The sequence below is a fragment of the Anser cygnoides genome, chromosome 16 (assembly GCF_040182565.1).
Source record: "Anser cygnoides isolate HZ-2024a breed goose chromosome 16, Taihu_goose_T2T_genome, whole genome shotgun sequence".
Taxonomy (NCBI): domain Eukaryota; kingdom Metazoa; phylum Chordata; class Aves; order Anseriformes; family Anatidae; genus Anser; species Anser cygnoides.
In genome coordinates, this window is record NC_089888.1 from 1,480,341 (window position 1) to 1,496,487 (window position 16,147).

Genomic DNA, 16,147 nt, shown 5'->3' on the forward strand with positions numbered 1-16,147 from the left:
ACCACTGGCGTTTGGTGTGGACAGTCCTTCTAGACAGAGGGTAACGGGGAGCCCCCGGGTACGTTTTCAGGCGGACATTGTCTGCCTACGAGAGAAACAGAAAGCAATCCACTGCTCTGAACCATTTACTGCCAAACTTCGGTTGTGAGGAACAACGCTTGGGAGAAGAGGTTTGGCCTAAATGGCTCGCGGGCTGGATTCTAGCCTCCTGCAGAACACTTCTTCATGCGAGGTAACTATCTCCAGAAAGTAAAGGCAATGCTGCTGTTTAGTTCTGGTCACTTGGTTACAGTTCAGTACAGCTCAGGGAGATGGGAACCTCAGGCTGAGCAGTCAGCACTCCATCTCCCTGCCTGTGTTTAGAGCGACACTAATAACGTTCCGGGGCTGACCCCGTCTCGATGGTCTTTAGACTTTGCTCACTGTAAATGCAATGTACAGCACCAGCTCTACCACCTCTTCTCCATCCTGCAGGGTCAGAGCCAACTAAAAATGCTTCCTAGCAGCCTAAATCAGCCGGCACCCGTCTGGGGAGCGGGCACCTCCGTGTAGCGACCGGTGTGTTTTACTGACCTCCTGGGAACAAACGGAAAAGGAACCGGTTCCCTGTGGGCTAAGGCAGAGCTAAGTAGGGAAGGAGGAGGACAGGGCTGGTTTTTTTCCTCCATCTCTCTGTTACTGGGCGTAGCACTGAGGCTATTGCTGCGGGGAGGCCAACTCCTTAGGGAAGCGACGCCGGCAGGCTCCAGCCCCGTGTGCCCTGGTTCTCCAGCAGCAGACCCTGCAGCAGCCACGCCGAGAGCCGAAGCCCCTAGCTCGCAGGTACAGCGTTAGTGCCCTGCCCGCTGGCCCATCGTTCCTCCACCCAGCAGAGCTTTTGCTCCTTACTGACTGTTACAACCTGACCCTGGCTTGAGCTGGTGGACATGGGGGGGGCTTCAGCTCTCGCCCTGCTCACAGGTCTTGGTTTTTCCCTGCTGGAAGGGCCCTTCGCTGGGCGTTACGTGCCGGGAGAAGGGAGCTTCCCAGCAGGAGGCTCGTGTGCAGGGAGCAAGCCTGAAATGCAGGGGGAGGAGGCGGAAGGCGAGGGGCTGCCCTGCAGGAGCACTGCTGCGAGCCGGGTGCAAGCACCCTGCTCCTCCCTGGGGGGCCTGGCGGGCCCCGGAGCAGCCTCTGGAAGGTCGCCCCTCCTGGCCCTCGCAGCTTCAAGCCACCTTCCAACCACACGTCTCCACCTCAGCTTTTGCATTGCAGATGTGTTTTTAAAGCAGCTTGACATTAGTGAGCTAGACCGTAGTGCCTTACTTAGGATTTAGCAAACACTTCCGAGGACGAGTCCTAGGGCTGCTAGCCTTTGGCCAACGTGGCTGTTTTCCCTGTTTAGTTTGTCCTTCTAAAAGCGTTTCTCCCTGATGATTTTGCTGCTGTTCGTGCTCGACTCCCCAGACGATAGACGAAGCTGCCTTGTGTTTACAGCTCCTAGCATCTCTCCTCCCAGGTACGTCGGCCCACACCGAATTCTTGTTCTCCAGAGCAAGGGTTGTGCTGGGAGCAGCTGAAACCTGCGCGTGCTGCCGGAGGGGTGTCGAGGCGGCCCTTCCTAGCCGGGTCTGGCGGGCGCCTCCTGCCTGGCTCCTGCGGGCTGAGCTCCCCCTGCAGCGGATGCTTTTGGCACCGGGTTGCGCTGCTGGGAAAACTCAAGCTAAGGAAAGCAACACTAAGCCTGCAGCACGTTGCCCAGCTCGGGGCCAGGCCATCTCCATCTCTTTCAAGCATCCGGGGGGGGGGGGGGGCTGCTTTTTTTGGGGGGCGGGGGGGGAGCCGAGTGCCCTCTCCCCAAACTTTACCACCCTCAAGGCTTGTGGAGCCCAGCCGGAGCCGTGCTGGGGGTGATTGTATGAAACTGTTTACTTCTGACTGCTGTTTACAAGAGGGGTGGGTGGGGGGGATAAGCCAAGCCTCAGGAGGATTGGGAAACGCGTTATCTGCACCAGCCTGCAGCAAGGCCGACGGCGCCGGTGTTGTGGGACCTCCCAGGCAGCTGCGGTCCATGGGGAGGAGAGAGCAGCGGTGGCTCTAGCCTAGAGGGGTTAGATTAGCTCCCCCTTGTCCCCGTGCTGCTGTGTTCGAGGTTCAGCGGTGCTAGTGACAGATAAGAGTTACCCCTGTGGTCTTCCTTTACTCCTCAGGACCCAGCTCCTTCACATATCAGAGGCTCCCGGAGCCTTTCTGGAGCAATAAGACTTAAAACAAGCGTTACCATCCTTGTGGAAATCCTCCGTCGCGCGCGTTGTGTGTCTTCTCTGTATGCAGTACCGAGTCTGGGTTTAAGCCTGCCAAACCCGTGGGGCAGTTGCTTACGGGGCACGCCGGGCCGCCTCTCCCTGGGCTTTCCACGGGTGGCGAGAGCCGGGAAGCACGCTGCTGCTCTGCTTCGGTACCCGGGGCACGCGGTGCCAAAGCCTGGTGCTGCGGCTGTCTGGGGCGAGCGCTGTGCCCGGTCCTGCTGGAGCCCCCCCCTCAGAGCTCCAGCAGCCTCCCCTCCTTTCAGCCAGCTTCAGCCTTGGCGTTGAAACGAAGCAGATTTTGCCGGATTTGCCCGTTTCTCTGCCGTCTGCCCCGGGGCTTTGAACTCCGAGGGTGATTTTCAGGCTGAGCTGCCGCGGGAGCACGCAGGGGCTGTACGGGGGCTCCTGGTGTCCCCGTCCTGGTGCCTGCCCCCTCCCCAGCAGCTCCCTGGGTCTCCTGCTCCTTCCTCCAGCAGAACCCAGCTGCTCTGCAGCAGTCGGGTCCTGGGCACACCAGGGAGGTGCTGGGGCCCCAGCAGCGCTGTGTGCACCGGGGGCGTGGGGGCTGCCTGCCCTAGCCCTGCCCTGGGACCCCTGCAGACCTGCACCGAGGTGGTGAGAGCACAAGGCTTAAACCCAGACTCCCAACTAAAGATAATGATGTTAGCAAATGAATCTGTATTTTTTTTTTTTTTTTTTGCACAGAAGCTGGTAATCTAGGACCTACGTGTGAACAACTTTATATAAATATTTTTTGTACTTGGTTTACTCGGGTTGGTATGAGATGTTCTATTTAAGTTCTTTGAACACTGTGGATGCCCTGATGTGTATGAGTGGCAGAGGCTTTGTAAATTAAGAGACGTTTGTGTGAATAAAGCTATTTGATGGGGTTGAAAAGCCACACACAACTTGAAACACGAGTTTTGTGTGTTTGTCCTCAGTCCCTGAGCAGCGTGCTTTAAGGTCCTCGTCTGTGTCAAGCTAGCCCCTCGCATTCTCGCCATGGCATAGAAACCGAGTATGGAGACAACAGCACACATCTCCTGTGCCTTTAGCCAGATCACCGAGACCTCCTGAGCCAGCAGCCAGGCTTTCTGATGCCCTATGAAAAGACAACAGCGAGTGGTTAAGGTTTAGTGCTCCTCTCCCTTTTCTAGAGCAGGATTAACATTTCTCTGCCTGATCTTTAATAAATCCCTGTGTGTCTTGTGTCCATGAAGGTATAAAAAACATTTGCACTGTCAGAGGCACCATCACACATCCCCCTTGATGCCGTGGTGACTCCTTCCAAGCCAGCTGGGCCTGGCACGGTGACACCTCGGACTGTGAAGTGTCACGGGCTCCATCCCAAAGGGCTCAGCCAGCGGTCCCAGCTGGGGGATTAGGGCACTAAACCAAGGCAGCTGTGGCCATTTATCCTCACCCCCACGTTGGGAGCAGCTCTGCTCTCACTGCAGGCACCACTAGGCCAAGTGACCGAGCATCACAGCGATCAGCTGGACAGGTGAGCTCGGCCACTCCTTGCACGCTGCCTGCAGAAATCTTCCCCTGTCCCTCTGCTTCCCTGCAGCTCAGGAGCCAAAAAGGACAAGCAGCCGCTTGCCCGGCCTGCCTCCAGCTCCAGAAGGGGCTCCCAAACCCAACAGGGAAAACACCCCACAGAACTGAGGTTTAGTAGCCACAGGTACTGCCTCTCTTTGTGCAAACACTTGAGATGCACAAGCCACTTGAGATGCAGGGAGGATGAGCCATGTCCTGCGGTGACGAGAAACCTGCCTTCGTGCAGAGGAAGGCAGCCAGCGATTTCCTGAGTGCCAAGGACATGGGGCCACCCCCGAGCCCATGTGGGACACAGGGTGCCCCAGCACACGGGGCCAACGCAGCATCGCCTGCCAGCCCTTGTGTAACGGCCCCGCATGACCCAGGGCAGCTGCAGAGCCCAGACGTGCTTGGGGCCGGTCCTCCCCTCCTGCTCCCCCTAAACACTGCCAGCAGCATGGCCACAGGCTCCCTGCATTCGCCCATCACCATTGTGCTCTGTAATTGCTACCGACAGGGACCTAAAATGGAAGCTTTCAGCCTGGCGGGGCCGTCGTGGGGCTGGTTGGTCCCAGCCCGAGCGATGCTGGGGGGGCTGGAGCTGGGGAATCGTGGGGCTGAAGGACACAGTCTGCACGTGGCACCCACCACGAGCACAGCCCTGGGTGCTCAGAGCCCCCCCGGTCCTGCCCCAGAGCATCCTTCCTGCCCGTGGGGAAGGGGCTGGAGCATTGGCAGTGGTTACCACCTACAGCACCGGTGCCGCTGGGCGAGCTGCTTATACAAAAGTGCACATGCAGCAAAGGGCAGCTCTGCTGGGCGAGGAGCACGAGGCCTTCCAGGGGCGCAGCTTCAGCAGCTGCTTTCAGAGCGCAGCTCTCAAAAAGGCCCCGCTTTGTGCTGTTTTGTTTCCTGGAACAATAGTTCATCGGAAACAAAAGCCCGCTCTGCCTCTCTGCCGCACGTGCCAGGTGAAAGCGGTCTCTAAGCAAAGCAGCCCCCCTCGCGCAGTGAGGACCTGGCCCATTTCCCACCAGAAGAGCCCCCCACATGGGGGACTTTTGGTCCCAGGAGACACCAGCGCTGCAGGGCAGCCCCCGCGCCCCTCCATGGTGCCAGCCTCCAGGCAGGGGCTCATGGCACAATGCGCTCGCCTGGGGGCTGGAGCCGTGGCGTCCCCTACGGCCCCTGCACACCCTGGTGCTGATGCCTCAGCCCCTGCGAATGCGACGAAGTTTTAAGTCCCCAGGAGCTCGGGGATGGGAGCCCGGCTCAGCCCGCACGTGTGCCCCCGCGCTGCAGGAGCAGGCGACCGCGCCGCCGACAGCCAAAAAGCTTTTAACATCATTAGCAGAGTTTGGTGTCAGTCACCAGGAGAGATGTTTCACTCTGGATTTGCTCTCTGGAGACCTATTTCATATGCAAAAGAGGGCTGCTAAACTCCACAAAGACACTTCAATTGCTTGATAGCACACAAAAAAAAAATACCCTGGCAGCTCCCGGCCCCCAGCCATCCCCTGCGGGCACACGTGCGTCTGCAGGAGCCGCACGTGGCCAAGGTCACGGCCAGGAGGAAGGCAGCAGGGCCAGGGTGGGACAAGCACCTGTAAAAAAACCTACGGCCACCACGGCCCCACGGCCACCAGCAGCCCCTGATGCTGTCTGTGCAAGCACCAACCTCACCCCCGAGGGATTTCATCCACGAGATGCTGCCCCCACCATTCCCCCTCTCCCCGGACCCGCTTTGACACGTGCGCTGGAAACATTTTCCGAGAGCCTGCTCTCGGCAGAGGCTCTGGCGCTGTTTTAGAGCTGGAGCGTGAAGTCACGCCGCGCAAAGCACAGGTCCATATTTCTTTCAAGATCTCTTGAGCTCCCCAGCAGCGAGCACTTCAGCGCTCCTCGCTGGAGCACTCCGCCGCGAGAGCCAGCAGCTGGCCCCGCGGGTAGGAGGGGAGCAAGGCCCGTGCTGCGGCACAGGACATTCATCTCGCCACGTCCCCGCGCTGATGAATCGCTGCTTTACCCCGTGTCAGGCTCCAGGAAGCAGAGGATGAACAGCCTGAAGCTACAGCGAGCCCACACACTCCATTTAGCTGGGAGATGACTCACGCCGAGCTCTTCACGCAGGAGGAGGTGACAATGACACGCGAGGGCACTCTGGCAGGAGGATGGCTGAGCTCGCCCGGAGCTGGGGCCTCCTCGTCCTGCACCCTCCGGTGCCGCTGCGGGACAAGTGCAGGAGGCTCAGCACGGGGCCAGAGCAGCCCCGGTGGGCTGTGGATGGCAATTAACCAGCCCTCGTTAGGTACCTCTGGTCCCATCAGCCGCAGCACTTCCCCAGCACCAGCTTGGACAAGAGCAGCAAAGCCCCAGATGTGAGTGGGATGGCCACAGCCACCCCGTCCCCCCCATCCTTCCTCCCGCACAAACCCCTCGTGGCAGCCCCAGGGAGGGAGCACATCGCCCAAACCACCTCCTGATCGAAGCCAAGGCTTCAGAAAAGAAAGATGGCCAGGTCAGGAAACCAAATGCATTTTCTGCCCGGCACCCATCCCACTGCACACTCGTGGAGGTGCGCAGGGTGCCCCCGCCCCACCTGCCCGTCCCCACACCACCGACTTCACTGCATGCAGCAACTTCACTTCGCACGCAGCCACTTCAGGTTGGTCTCAGCTCCACAAACAAAGCCACTTCTCATCCGCAGTTTGTTTCCTGGCAGAATTAATGGCCTGCACTCCCCTGAGGACCAAGCACTCGCAAAGAGACGCGCTGGGAGGCGAGCAGTGAGGGAGCGAATTAAGACATTATTTCCTCTGCCAGAGAGGGATCTTTAAACAAGCTTTTCAGCCGAGAACTTTAATTTTTTTTATTTTTTTTTTGTCGTTAAGGTTTTGCAAGGGAATCTTGTTCTCCAGAATTACATCCGCCTCCAACCCCACTTAGAGCTGCCAAAGCCCGCGCTTCCCCAGGGACCAGCGTGTGAGCAGCGGAGATGGATGAGCTGACATGGGCATGACTTCACCTCCGCCGTCCTGCCGCCGGAGCCCTGCAGCATTCCCAGAGCAACGCCCCGGCCCCGTGGATCGGCCACAAGGACCCGGCTGCGCGGTGCCGCTGCCAAGCAGCTGCCGTGTCCCCGTGCCCAGCGGCAGGGCTGGATGAGCCCCCGGGGTGAGCATCCCTGGGCGAAGCCTGAAGGACTCTGTGGGAGCGGAGGCTTTAGGTTGATTTACGCAGCACTTCGGGGCTGCAGATTAACGTGCCAGCCCTGAGAGATGGAAGGGAGCCCCGGGAAGCTGGGCAGGTGATAAATCTCATGACACGGGCTCCAGCTCTGCCCGCCGTGCTTTGCCCGCTGGGATTAAAGGTGCTGGGCACCGTGTTCCCAGCAGGACGAGTGCAGGGCTGCTTCGTGCCCTGGGGAAAGCAGGGACTTTCCACGGGGCCGTGGACGCCACCTCTCCAGAAGAACCACGTCCTGCTTCTTTGTGAAATTTTCATGGAAAAAGGGGCACGCATGCTTCTTGGCTCACACGAGCCTGCCAGCGCCGGCCATCCCGTGGGATCTGGGACACGACAGCCTGCCTCGAGCTCGTGCTCAGGGATGGCTGTTCTGCAAGCTGCAGCACAGCGCAAGGATGTCCAAAGGGGGTTTTGATGAACTTCCAGCAAGACAAATGAGCCTCCATGACCCCGCTCCATCGCCCCGAGCTAGATCATCTGCAAACCACCCTCCGCTGTAGCCTGAAGCTCAGACCAGCATTCATCCCTCACGTCCACCACAAGTGTCTGAGGTCTTAGATTAATGAGAAAACATTAATCAGTGAACAACTGGAGAAAGGAGGGTCTGCGTGCCCCTGGACTCCCCTTCGGAGCTGAACAGCTGCCCAGCCTGCCCAACCACCACCCACTAAGTGAGGAAATGAGAGCAAGGAGACAAAGGCTTCCTTACCCGAGGAAATCCCAGGCTCTCAGCCCTACCTGCAGCAGATCTCATGGCTGAGCGCTGAGCCGGGGCTGGTCCAGACCAGGGAAATTTTTGCCCCAAACCAGCCTCCAGACCCACCAAGCAGCTCCCCGCAGCTCCAGCACAGGCCATGGCCATTGGCCTCCCCCACATCTGTGGGCTCCCTCCCAGGGGCTGTCAGAGGGTGCAATTAGCTGGAGCTAATTGGTGCCTCGAGGGCACAATTAGCTCCTTCCTGGCCTGGCCCAGCTGGGGCTCCTGTATCCCCGAGGAGCGGTTCTCCCCCCAGGTTCCAGCTCTCCTCCTCCTCACCGTGAGCCTTCTGAATCACCTGATGAGCAAACCACGTTCGCTGGTGCGTGGTGATGATTTCGATTTGGGGACATAATATAGCTGGAATGTATAATTTATTTCAGGTATATGAGGCACCAGCGAAACTAGGGGGGGAGCAGTGAGTAAATCAGTCACACCCTTGTGATAAGGGGATTCGAAGAAGCTGGGAGCAGCCGGCTGGCAGGCAGCTCTGCTCTGAAAGACACGCTCTTGGCTCTTGGCATCGGAGCTCTGTCCCCAGGACAGGGGCCACGTCGCAGCAGGTGCTGCCCAAATTGCCGCCGGCAGCCCCCGGCATCCACCTTCACCCAGCAAGACCTGGCCACCCCTGTGTGAAAGCAGAGAGGAAGACCGTGCACCTCCTCGTCACGAAGCCCACCGTCCCCTCTGTCCCTGCGGAGGTTTCCTTTGCAGCAGATTACTATTTCATAATGCAATAGATGTGAAATATGAAGACAGAAATTGCCGGCGACTTTTAATTTGGATTCTGCCAATTTCTCTGTTCCAGCTATTGATTTTCCATAAAGATGAATTCCAGCTCCCAGGTCTCTCTGACAGGCATTATCTGGGTGTTTTGCTTGCTCCGAGAGTGGAAATATATGTTTTATTAAGTGTCAGAAGTCACTAATGAGAAGAGGGAGGAAAATCAATTGTCTGCTCATATCTTGATCTCAAAGACAGGACTAACAAGTTCTTTATTTTGATGCTGTGGGCAGGAGGACAGGGCAGAATGACAAACGTGACAGACAACAGCTGTCAGCTCCTCTACAGTGACAGCTCAGCTGATGAGAAGGGGGATTGCTTCAAACACATTTGTATTTGTATTAATTCAAATAAATTCATGGAGTGCTAAAAAATCCTACAGCTGAATTGATCCCTGCTGTAAAGGTACTGAAAATATTAAAATTACAGCTTGAAGACTATTGGCAGGTTTATGCTCATATTCCTAACATCAAGACAGAAACCTGGCCAGCTGTTTAGGATAGGAGCAACCAAAAGAGTTCCATTTCTCCATGCTAATTTGGGATGAAGGTTAGCATTTGTTACTATGAGAATCACAAGCAAACTGAGTGTAGAAGTCTCTGCACGACGTCAGCAATAAACCCAGTTTCAATCTCGCACCATACCATGCTCATAGGAAGTGCTCAGATGGCATCTACCCCTGCCTAAAGGAAGAGTCCTGGCTAAGCCCAGGACTTCACCTTTGCTGTTTGAAAAGCTCAGCTACTTCATTTGGCTCAGTTGTGCTATACTTTCATCTTATACCTCCGTATTTTTCAGGTCACTTCTGAGGTACGACCCCACCATAGACCCCCTCACCTCAAAGGCAGGCGTGCTGTCCCCAGGGAGCCATAAATACAAAGATAACCTCACATATTCAGAAATCACTGGATCGGGGGGGGGGGGGGTGCCGAGGGAATTGCACACAAAGCGTAAGCCCTGTCCTCAACTCTTCCCCAGGCACCTAGAGCAGGAGGCGAGGTGAGATGGACCCTGTGCAACTCTTCATACGTCTTCAAGGCCCCAGACAGCCCAGGCCGGGGTCCAGTTCTGAGCACACGTTGCCCAAATGGCAGGTTTCGGATCGATGACATGAGCAGCTCAGCGCATTCATTCCCTGCAGGAACTTGGCATACTTTTTACAGAAGCGATTTCTGTTAACCTCTTCCAAGCACGGATATCAACCTTCTTTCACTTACATTTGTTATCGTCCATGTCTGTTACAGAATCACACCTGACAATTGTATGGTTAATCTCTTGGCAGCTGTGAAATGAAATGGTAAGCTCCGGCTGCCTTGAGAAGATGCATTGATTTCTTAAAATGACAGATCGTGTCCTCGCTCAATGCTTGAGCAGAAGCTCAGGGCCGGGGTTATGGATCCTGGCTATCATTCAATTAAAAAAGCTTAGCAGAGATGCACCAGCTAAGCATCCAAGACAGCATTAAGGCTAAGCCCTGACCCAAAGACTTAATCACGGGGAGTATGAAAGCACCTTCAGACGCAGGACGCCTGTCCAGTTTGCTGATGAAAGCACCGGTCGTGGTATCGAGCTTACTGCCATGAACCAGACGAGCCTGTCTCTCCTCTGCAATAAAACAGAGGTGACTGGCCAGACGGGTCCCTCAGCAAAGCAGAACAGGAAAATCCCTTTCTACCCAAAAGGTAGCTTGTATTGCTTAATGGAGCGGTTTATATCCTATTTCAACACCTCTTTCTAATAAGGATTGTGTGTTTAAGTTAACAAAACTCCTAGACACTTTGTGGAACAGCCTCAGTCTCCCTGCTGAGAGCAAAACACTGCAGTATCTTTGGCCACAGCTGTAAAACTGCCAGATTCACCACTGGAAGGTGAAAATACCCACCGCCCCGCCCCGCAGCGTGTCAGAAAGCCCAGCGGATCCCACTGTTACCCCGAATCACCTGTGCTTTCCTGGGGAGCGGTAACATCTACAGAGCAGCAAAGAGCAGACCTGAAGCCTGTCTGTGGGTATCCCAAATCCCACTCTGGGCTCAGAGCAGGTGTTAAGCAGAGCGGCAGTGGGGTGCTGGCGGATGGTGTTCCAACATTCAGGAATTCAGGGCACGGTCATTCGCAATCAACCTCCCAGAAACGTGCAGTTCTTTGGACCAGCCCACGCAGCTGGGGCTGAGAGGATTCACCAGACACAGGCAGACAAAGATGTACCTCCATTTGGCAATTCACAGCCCCAGAAAGGTGCCTGCAGTGCAAGTGTGTCAGCATGGCACTTCACCAAGGCCACCGTGCAGGGTGCAGGGAGGCAGCAGCTAGGGCTTCCCAGGATGGAGCCAGCTTTTCTGCTCAGCGTTGCGTGTACTACACCCTGCTCTGAGCTGCCGTGTCCTAGTTTCGGCTGGCATAGACTTATTTTTCTTCCTAATAGCTGCCACGGTGCTGTGTTTTGGATTTAGGATGAGGATAACGTCGGTAACGCACCAATGTTTTAGCTGTTGCTGAGCAGTGCTTACACCACGTCAAGGACCTTTCAGCTCCTCACAGCTCCTCCTGCCAGTGAGGAGCCTGGGGGTGCCCGAGGAGCTGGGAGGGGACAGAATGAGGACAGCTGACCCCAGCTGGCCAAAGGGATGTCCCATCCCACGTGGCGTCATCTGGAACAATAAAGCTGGGGGAGTTGGCTGGGGAGGGTGGCAATTGCAGGTGCAATTGCATTGTGCATCATTTGCTTTGTATATTCCTTTATAATAATAATTTTTCTTTCCTTTTCTACCTTATTAAACTGTGTTTATCTAAATCCATGTGTTTTACTTTTTTTTTTCCCTGATTCTCTCCCCCACTGGGGGCAGGAGGGAGGGAGTGAAAGGCTGTGCGGCACTTAGCTGCCTGCCAGGTTAAACCACGACAGCCGGACTCCTCAGAACACAGTCCTGCCATCAGCTGAGCACTCCCATAGCCCACAGCAAGGGCACAAAATGGTAGGGAAACAGAACTTGCTTGTTACGGGGCAGGGCAGAGGGATCTGCCCTCACTCTCACGCTCTTTTCTTCAGTGCACTCCAGGAAACCACGCTGGCAGCCCAGGACTCCTTGGCACAGCCCTTGGCGGTGGTGAGGAAGCACGCAAAACCCAGCCAAAGCTGGCTCCAAGTCCCTCAGCCCCAGGTCTGGTGCACCGCGACACCATCACAGCCAGCCATTGAGCACCTGGCTTGTTAAAGCAATCTGAGACACTGCTTCCAAAGTAAAAATAAACACTGCTGATTGAACAAGGAGAGACTCAGACGATTAGGAGAGGAATCCCTAATGCTTCATCCCTTGAGACAGCCAGGGTGTGACCCACAACCCAGCGCGTGTGCTAGGAAAAGCACCTCTGTAAAAAGGGGATGCTTGGGAGAGAAGTAGCAGGACCACATGCACTTGGCCCCACCAGCACAGATTGGAGACGGAAACCAGCTGCTACTCGACTGTAGGGAATGGGCACAACTCCTGCACCCAGCCAGTGGGTTCCCTGCCGCGGACATTGCTCTTCCCGCAGCCTGGGGACAGCGCACGGAGCAGTGCTCTGGGAGCATGCCCTGTTTATTGCCACGTCTGTACAGCCAACAACCTTCTCCCATTGCAATCCTCATCCTCACCCCGCAACCCTAGCCATGGGCCTGGAACAGGCCTCGGCCCCGGAACAGCCCCCGTATGCCACAATGCGCCACCATGGCAACCGCCACAGCCTGCTGCGGGCAGCCAGGCCGCGGGTGCAGGCCAGGCTGGGACGGCGGCACTGGGGGCTGCTGAAGTGGGACGAGACTCCCTGGGACTGGTCAAGGTAGAGTGGATATCCCTGAGATTGGGCAAGGTGGGCCAGGGCTGCCCCGGGCTGGGCGATGTGATTTGGGGTTGTCCTGAGCAAGAGCCTCCCGCTGCTGCAGCCTTCCTGGGCTGGTGAGGGGGCCTTGGTCCTTGCTGAAGGGGTCAGGGCTTCTCCAGGGCTGGGTTTCAGCCGTGGGGAAGGTGTTGGGGTGGCTCTACCTTCCTTTGTTTCACCCTTTCCACCCCCAGCCTTTTCCTTGGGGTGCCCAGGGCCACACAGCCCCAGGCTGGTGCGTCTGCAGCCTCCGTGCTTGCAAGCATAGCGGTGCTACTGAAAGAGAGACATTTCTGGCAAGAAAAAAAGGATACGAAAACAGAAAGGAAAACAACCACAATCACATCTCTGTCTGTGGGCAAACAAACTGCTCTAGACAGCCAAATTGCTCTGAAAGCGGGGTGGTGTAACCTGTTGCATTTGCTGTCCCTGTTCCACTCCATACTGGGCTGCCAAGAACTGTCACTGCTTTGGTTTAGGGTATTTTTGTGGAAAGAAAAAGTGAAAAGAAAATACAGCTTGTTTTTTAAGTTGACAGCTTTCTTGGAAAAAAAAAAAAGTTGCTGTGGATGAGTGAATTAGTATAAAATGCAGTCATCTGAAAGGTTTACTAACTCCTGAAATTGTTGTGAGGAAGTATTATTAGTTCCATTATCTATTTAGGGAAAGGGAGGCTAAGAAAAAACTATTTGTCAACTAGATAACACCATCTAGCTTCTACAAGACATGTAGGTATTAAAATATCACAGTTAGGTACTACAATAATTTATATAAAACTAGACAGTTACGTAGAGCAAGTTGCTAGATCACATCATTGCAGTATGACTGGGGCCACAAAAACTTGCTTTCAGACTCTCACATTTATTTCTCTTACAAATCAAGCATGTTCAGTTTGGGAAAACCACATTCTCGGTATCAAGTTGGGTTCTCATTGCAATATCAGTGGCAATGGGAACATAAGAATTTAGCTAATTTCTGCCTATGATACATGAGCCAGAGATTCCTCAGCTAAGACACACTAGAGAAACACTTCCCACCTCGACTCAGCTGGCACCACCAAGGACACATCTTTGTCAGTAAATGAAACTGCTAAGACTAAGGGAGCAGATACAGAGTTTTAAAAGACCACTACTGAAACACCTTACTGGCGAACCATTATCTGTTCAAAGGTGCTTTACATGAAATTTCGTCCTTTTATCATAAATCGCTTGTGGACTACTAACACCGTGGCTCTAGAGGCAAGGGAAGTCAAGTTGCTATGAGGGGCTGGGGTGATGATGTAAACTATAACCAAAGAAAGGGGAAGCAATACATCACTGTGCACGTTGCCAGGTTACGACTGTCCAGCAGCTGCTTAAAGCCGAGGCGCAAGGAAAAGTGCAGGCTTACCTCTCGAAAGCTGTTGTGAGGCTGCGCTCAGAGCATTGCCTGGTTCTGCTTGCTGCATACCTGCTCGCGTGGAGGACTCGCCAAGGTGATTATGTAGCTTTAGGAACTGGCTTAGAAAATGTGGTTTAGAGGCTCTCAAACCTCAATAACCCAGCAGATTACAAGAGAAAAATAGACATCTCCAGAGATGTAGAAGAATGGAGAGAAATTGCTTACAGGAGTACAAACACATCTAATTAAAATGAAAGGGAAGATAAAAAGATAGAAAACCAATTTGGTAGAGTATACTGGAGAATAATTCCTGACAGTTAATCTATTATACAGAGGTATAACCTCTCCAGGGGTGGGTAGCAGGAGATAAATTGATTAGAATATATAAATGTAGGCTGTACAAAACATTAGAAACCATACAACTATAAAGGAAAATTCCTGTAAAACTACATCTAGTCTAATAGTTCTTTCTCATCTATAAATTTATAAGCTAAGCTTTAATTAAGAGAGAAGAGTCACAGCCATGATTACGCTCCCTTCACAGTCGCTTCTCCTTTGGTTCTTAATTTTCTTATAGGTACTTTTTACACAGCAAATTTTGGAATCATGAATGTGAATCCAAATGAATTTGGAACCAGTTTGGAAAGCACTGTGTGCAGCAGAGAGGAACAAGACAATGCTATCTTGAACATGTACATGGAGAGAAAAAGCCATGTTCTACAATTCCTGCAATCTCACCTGAGCCCCCAGCTCCTTGAGCATCATCACAAGAAAGTTGAGCTTCTGAAGAAGTCTTACTACTATATTGAGGTTCTGCCCTCACGCGTAATCCTGAGAGACCAGAACCATGTATTGGTTTCCACTGACATCTTCCAAATAATTGACCCCTGGAGATTGCAGAGGATGAAGAAGGTCGCAAGAACCCAGACTGAAATCCAGCTGGTACTTTTAACTGACCTGTTAGAACAGCTGCAACGAGGTCGGGAGGAGCTGGCCTGCTACGTAGAGACAAGCGACGTGGTAACTTTCCTCTCCAAGTGGGAATTAGCTGTGCAGAAGCTGTCAGATCTCTCTGAGCTGATGAACAAATTCCTTTCCCTGCAAGTCCCAGGAAAGCTCCACGCCAAGCACCGTTTGGTGTCACATGCGGACATCAAAGGTACCAGAATCCCAGACATTAAGCTTTTTCTCAGTACAAAGATGCCAGTGATGTTTGATCGAAAAGAATCAGTTGCTCACAAGAACTGGGCCCATCTCAAATGGTTTACTGAAAATCAGGAGTCACCCTTTGAGCAGTATGAGCTGCATTTTAGGTTACTGACGCACGGAACTGAGACAGAAGTGGAACAAAGGGGGATTCTGGAAGTCGTCTCCGACACATGTGTAGTCTGCGACCTGCTGCCTGACAGATCATACGAATTCACAATTAGAAGAGCAGAGACTTACACACTTGTCTATGAAACATGGCATGACACCATTACACTGACGACAGTGAACTCAGCTGAAGACAGCAGGACCTGTTAACCAGAAGAATAAGGCAGCAGAAAAAGTTCTCATTTTTTCCACTTGAAAAAGGTAAATGAGAAAAATAAATAAAGGAAAAAAAAAATAAAACACTGCGTAAATCTGATTTTTTTTTTTCTGTTTTCATCAGCAACTTTGTAAGTGCCTTCCACAAATCCTTCCAGGTTAACAGTAAGCAATTCCAAATTTCTCAGAAAAAATAACATAAATACCATTCAGTGCTCAATGCTCACTTCCTACTGCCCACAACTCCCAGGTGGACGTAGCTAGAAGCCGATAGGCAGCCTTGCACGCCACCTTGGATGCAAAGCACAGGAGGTAGAAACATCTCTATCATCCAGTGCTTGCCTTCCTCTGAAGATGCCCTGTGCTGGCTTCTCGCAGTGCTGTGTTTTTGGTTTTTTTAGTTGTTTTCTTGTTCATTTGTTTGTTTGTTTTCCCCAATTTATTTTTCCCAGCATCCTTCCTCCAGAATACCTGAACTGAATCTCAAGCTCTTCAAATCACTCTCCGCACCGTGTCACCGTCACTGGCTCCTTTCCCCCCTGTGCCTTGTAATTACCTAATCATGATTTCATGTTCACCCCCTACAGAGCGTGAAAAGTTCAGTCTGATTTTTAAAATTAACAAATAAAACAAACAGGAAAGGGTAATACATCCACTAGACCAATATCTAGAAGACAATCTTTTCTGCCATGCACCACAGTCAATGCTAGTTTTCTTTTTTTAACATTTGGCTCAGTCCAAATATAGGTGTTCCCACACAGATTCTATT

At 53.4% G+C, this 16,147-nt stretch overlaps 1 protein-coding gene across 1 annotated transcript; it reads left to right on the forward strand.

The window, feature by feature from the left end:
• The first annotated feature begins 12,321 nt into the window (after positions 1 to 12,321).
• Positions 12,322 to 15,462, forward strand: FNDC11 (fibronectin type III domain containing 11). Its single transcript, XM_013188855.3, has 3 exons — positions 12,322 to 12,459; positions 13,801 to 13,942; positions 14,426 to 15,462. The coding sequence occupies exon 3, from the start codon at positions 14,455 to 14,457 to the stop codon at positions 15,370 to 15,372; it is 918 nt and encodes a 305-aa protein (XP_013044309.3). The 5' UTR covers positions 12,322 to 12,459; positions 13,801 to 13,942; positions 14,426 to 14,454; the 3' UTR covers positions 15,373 to 15,462.
• Positions 15,463 to 16,147: the final 685 nt, after the last annotated feature.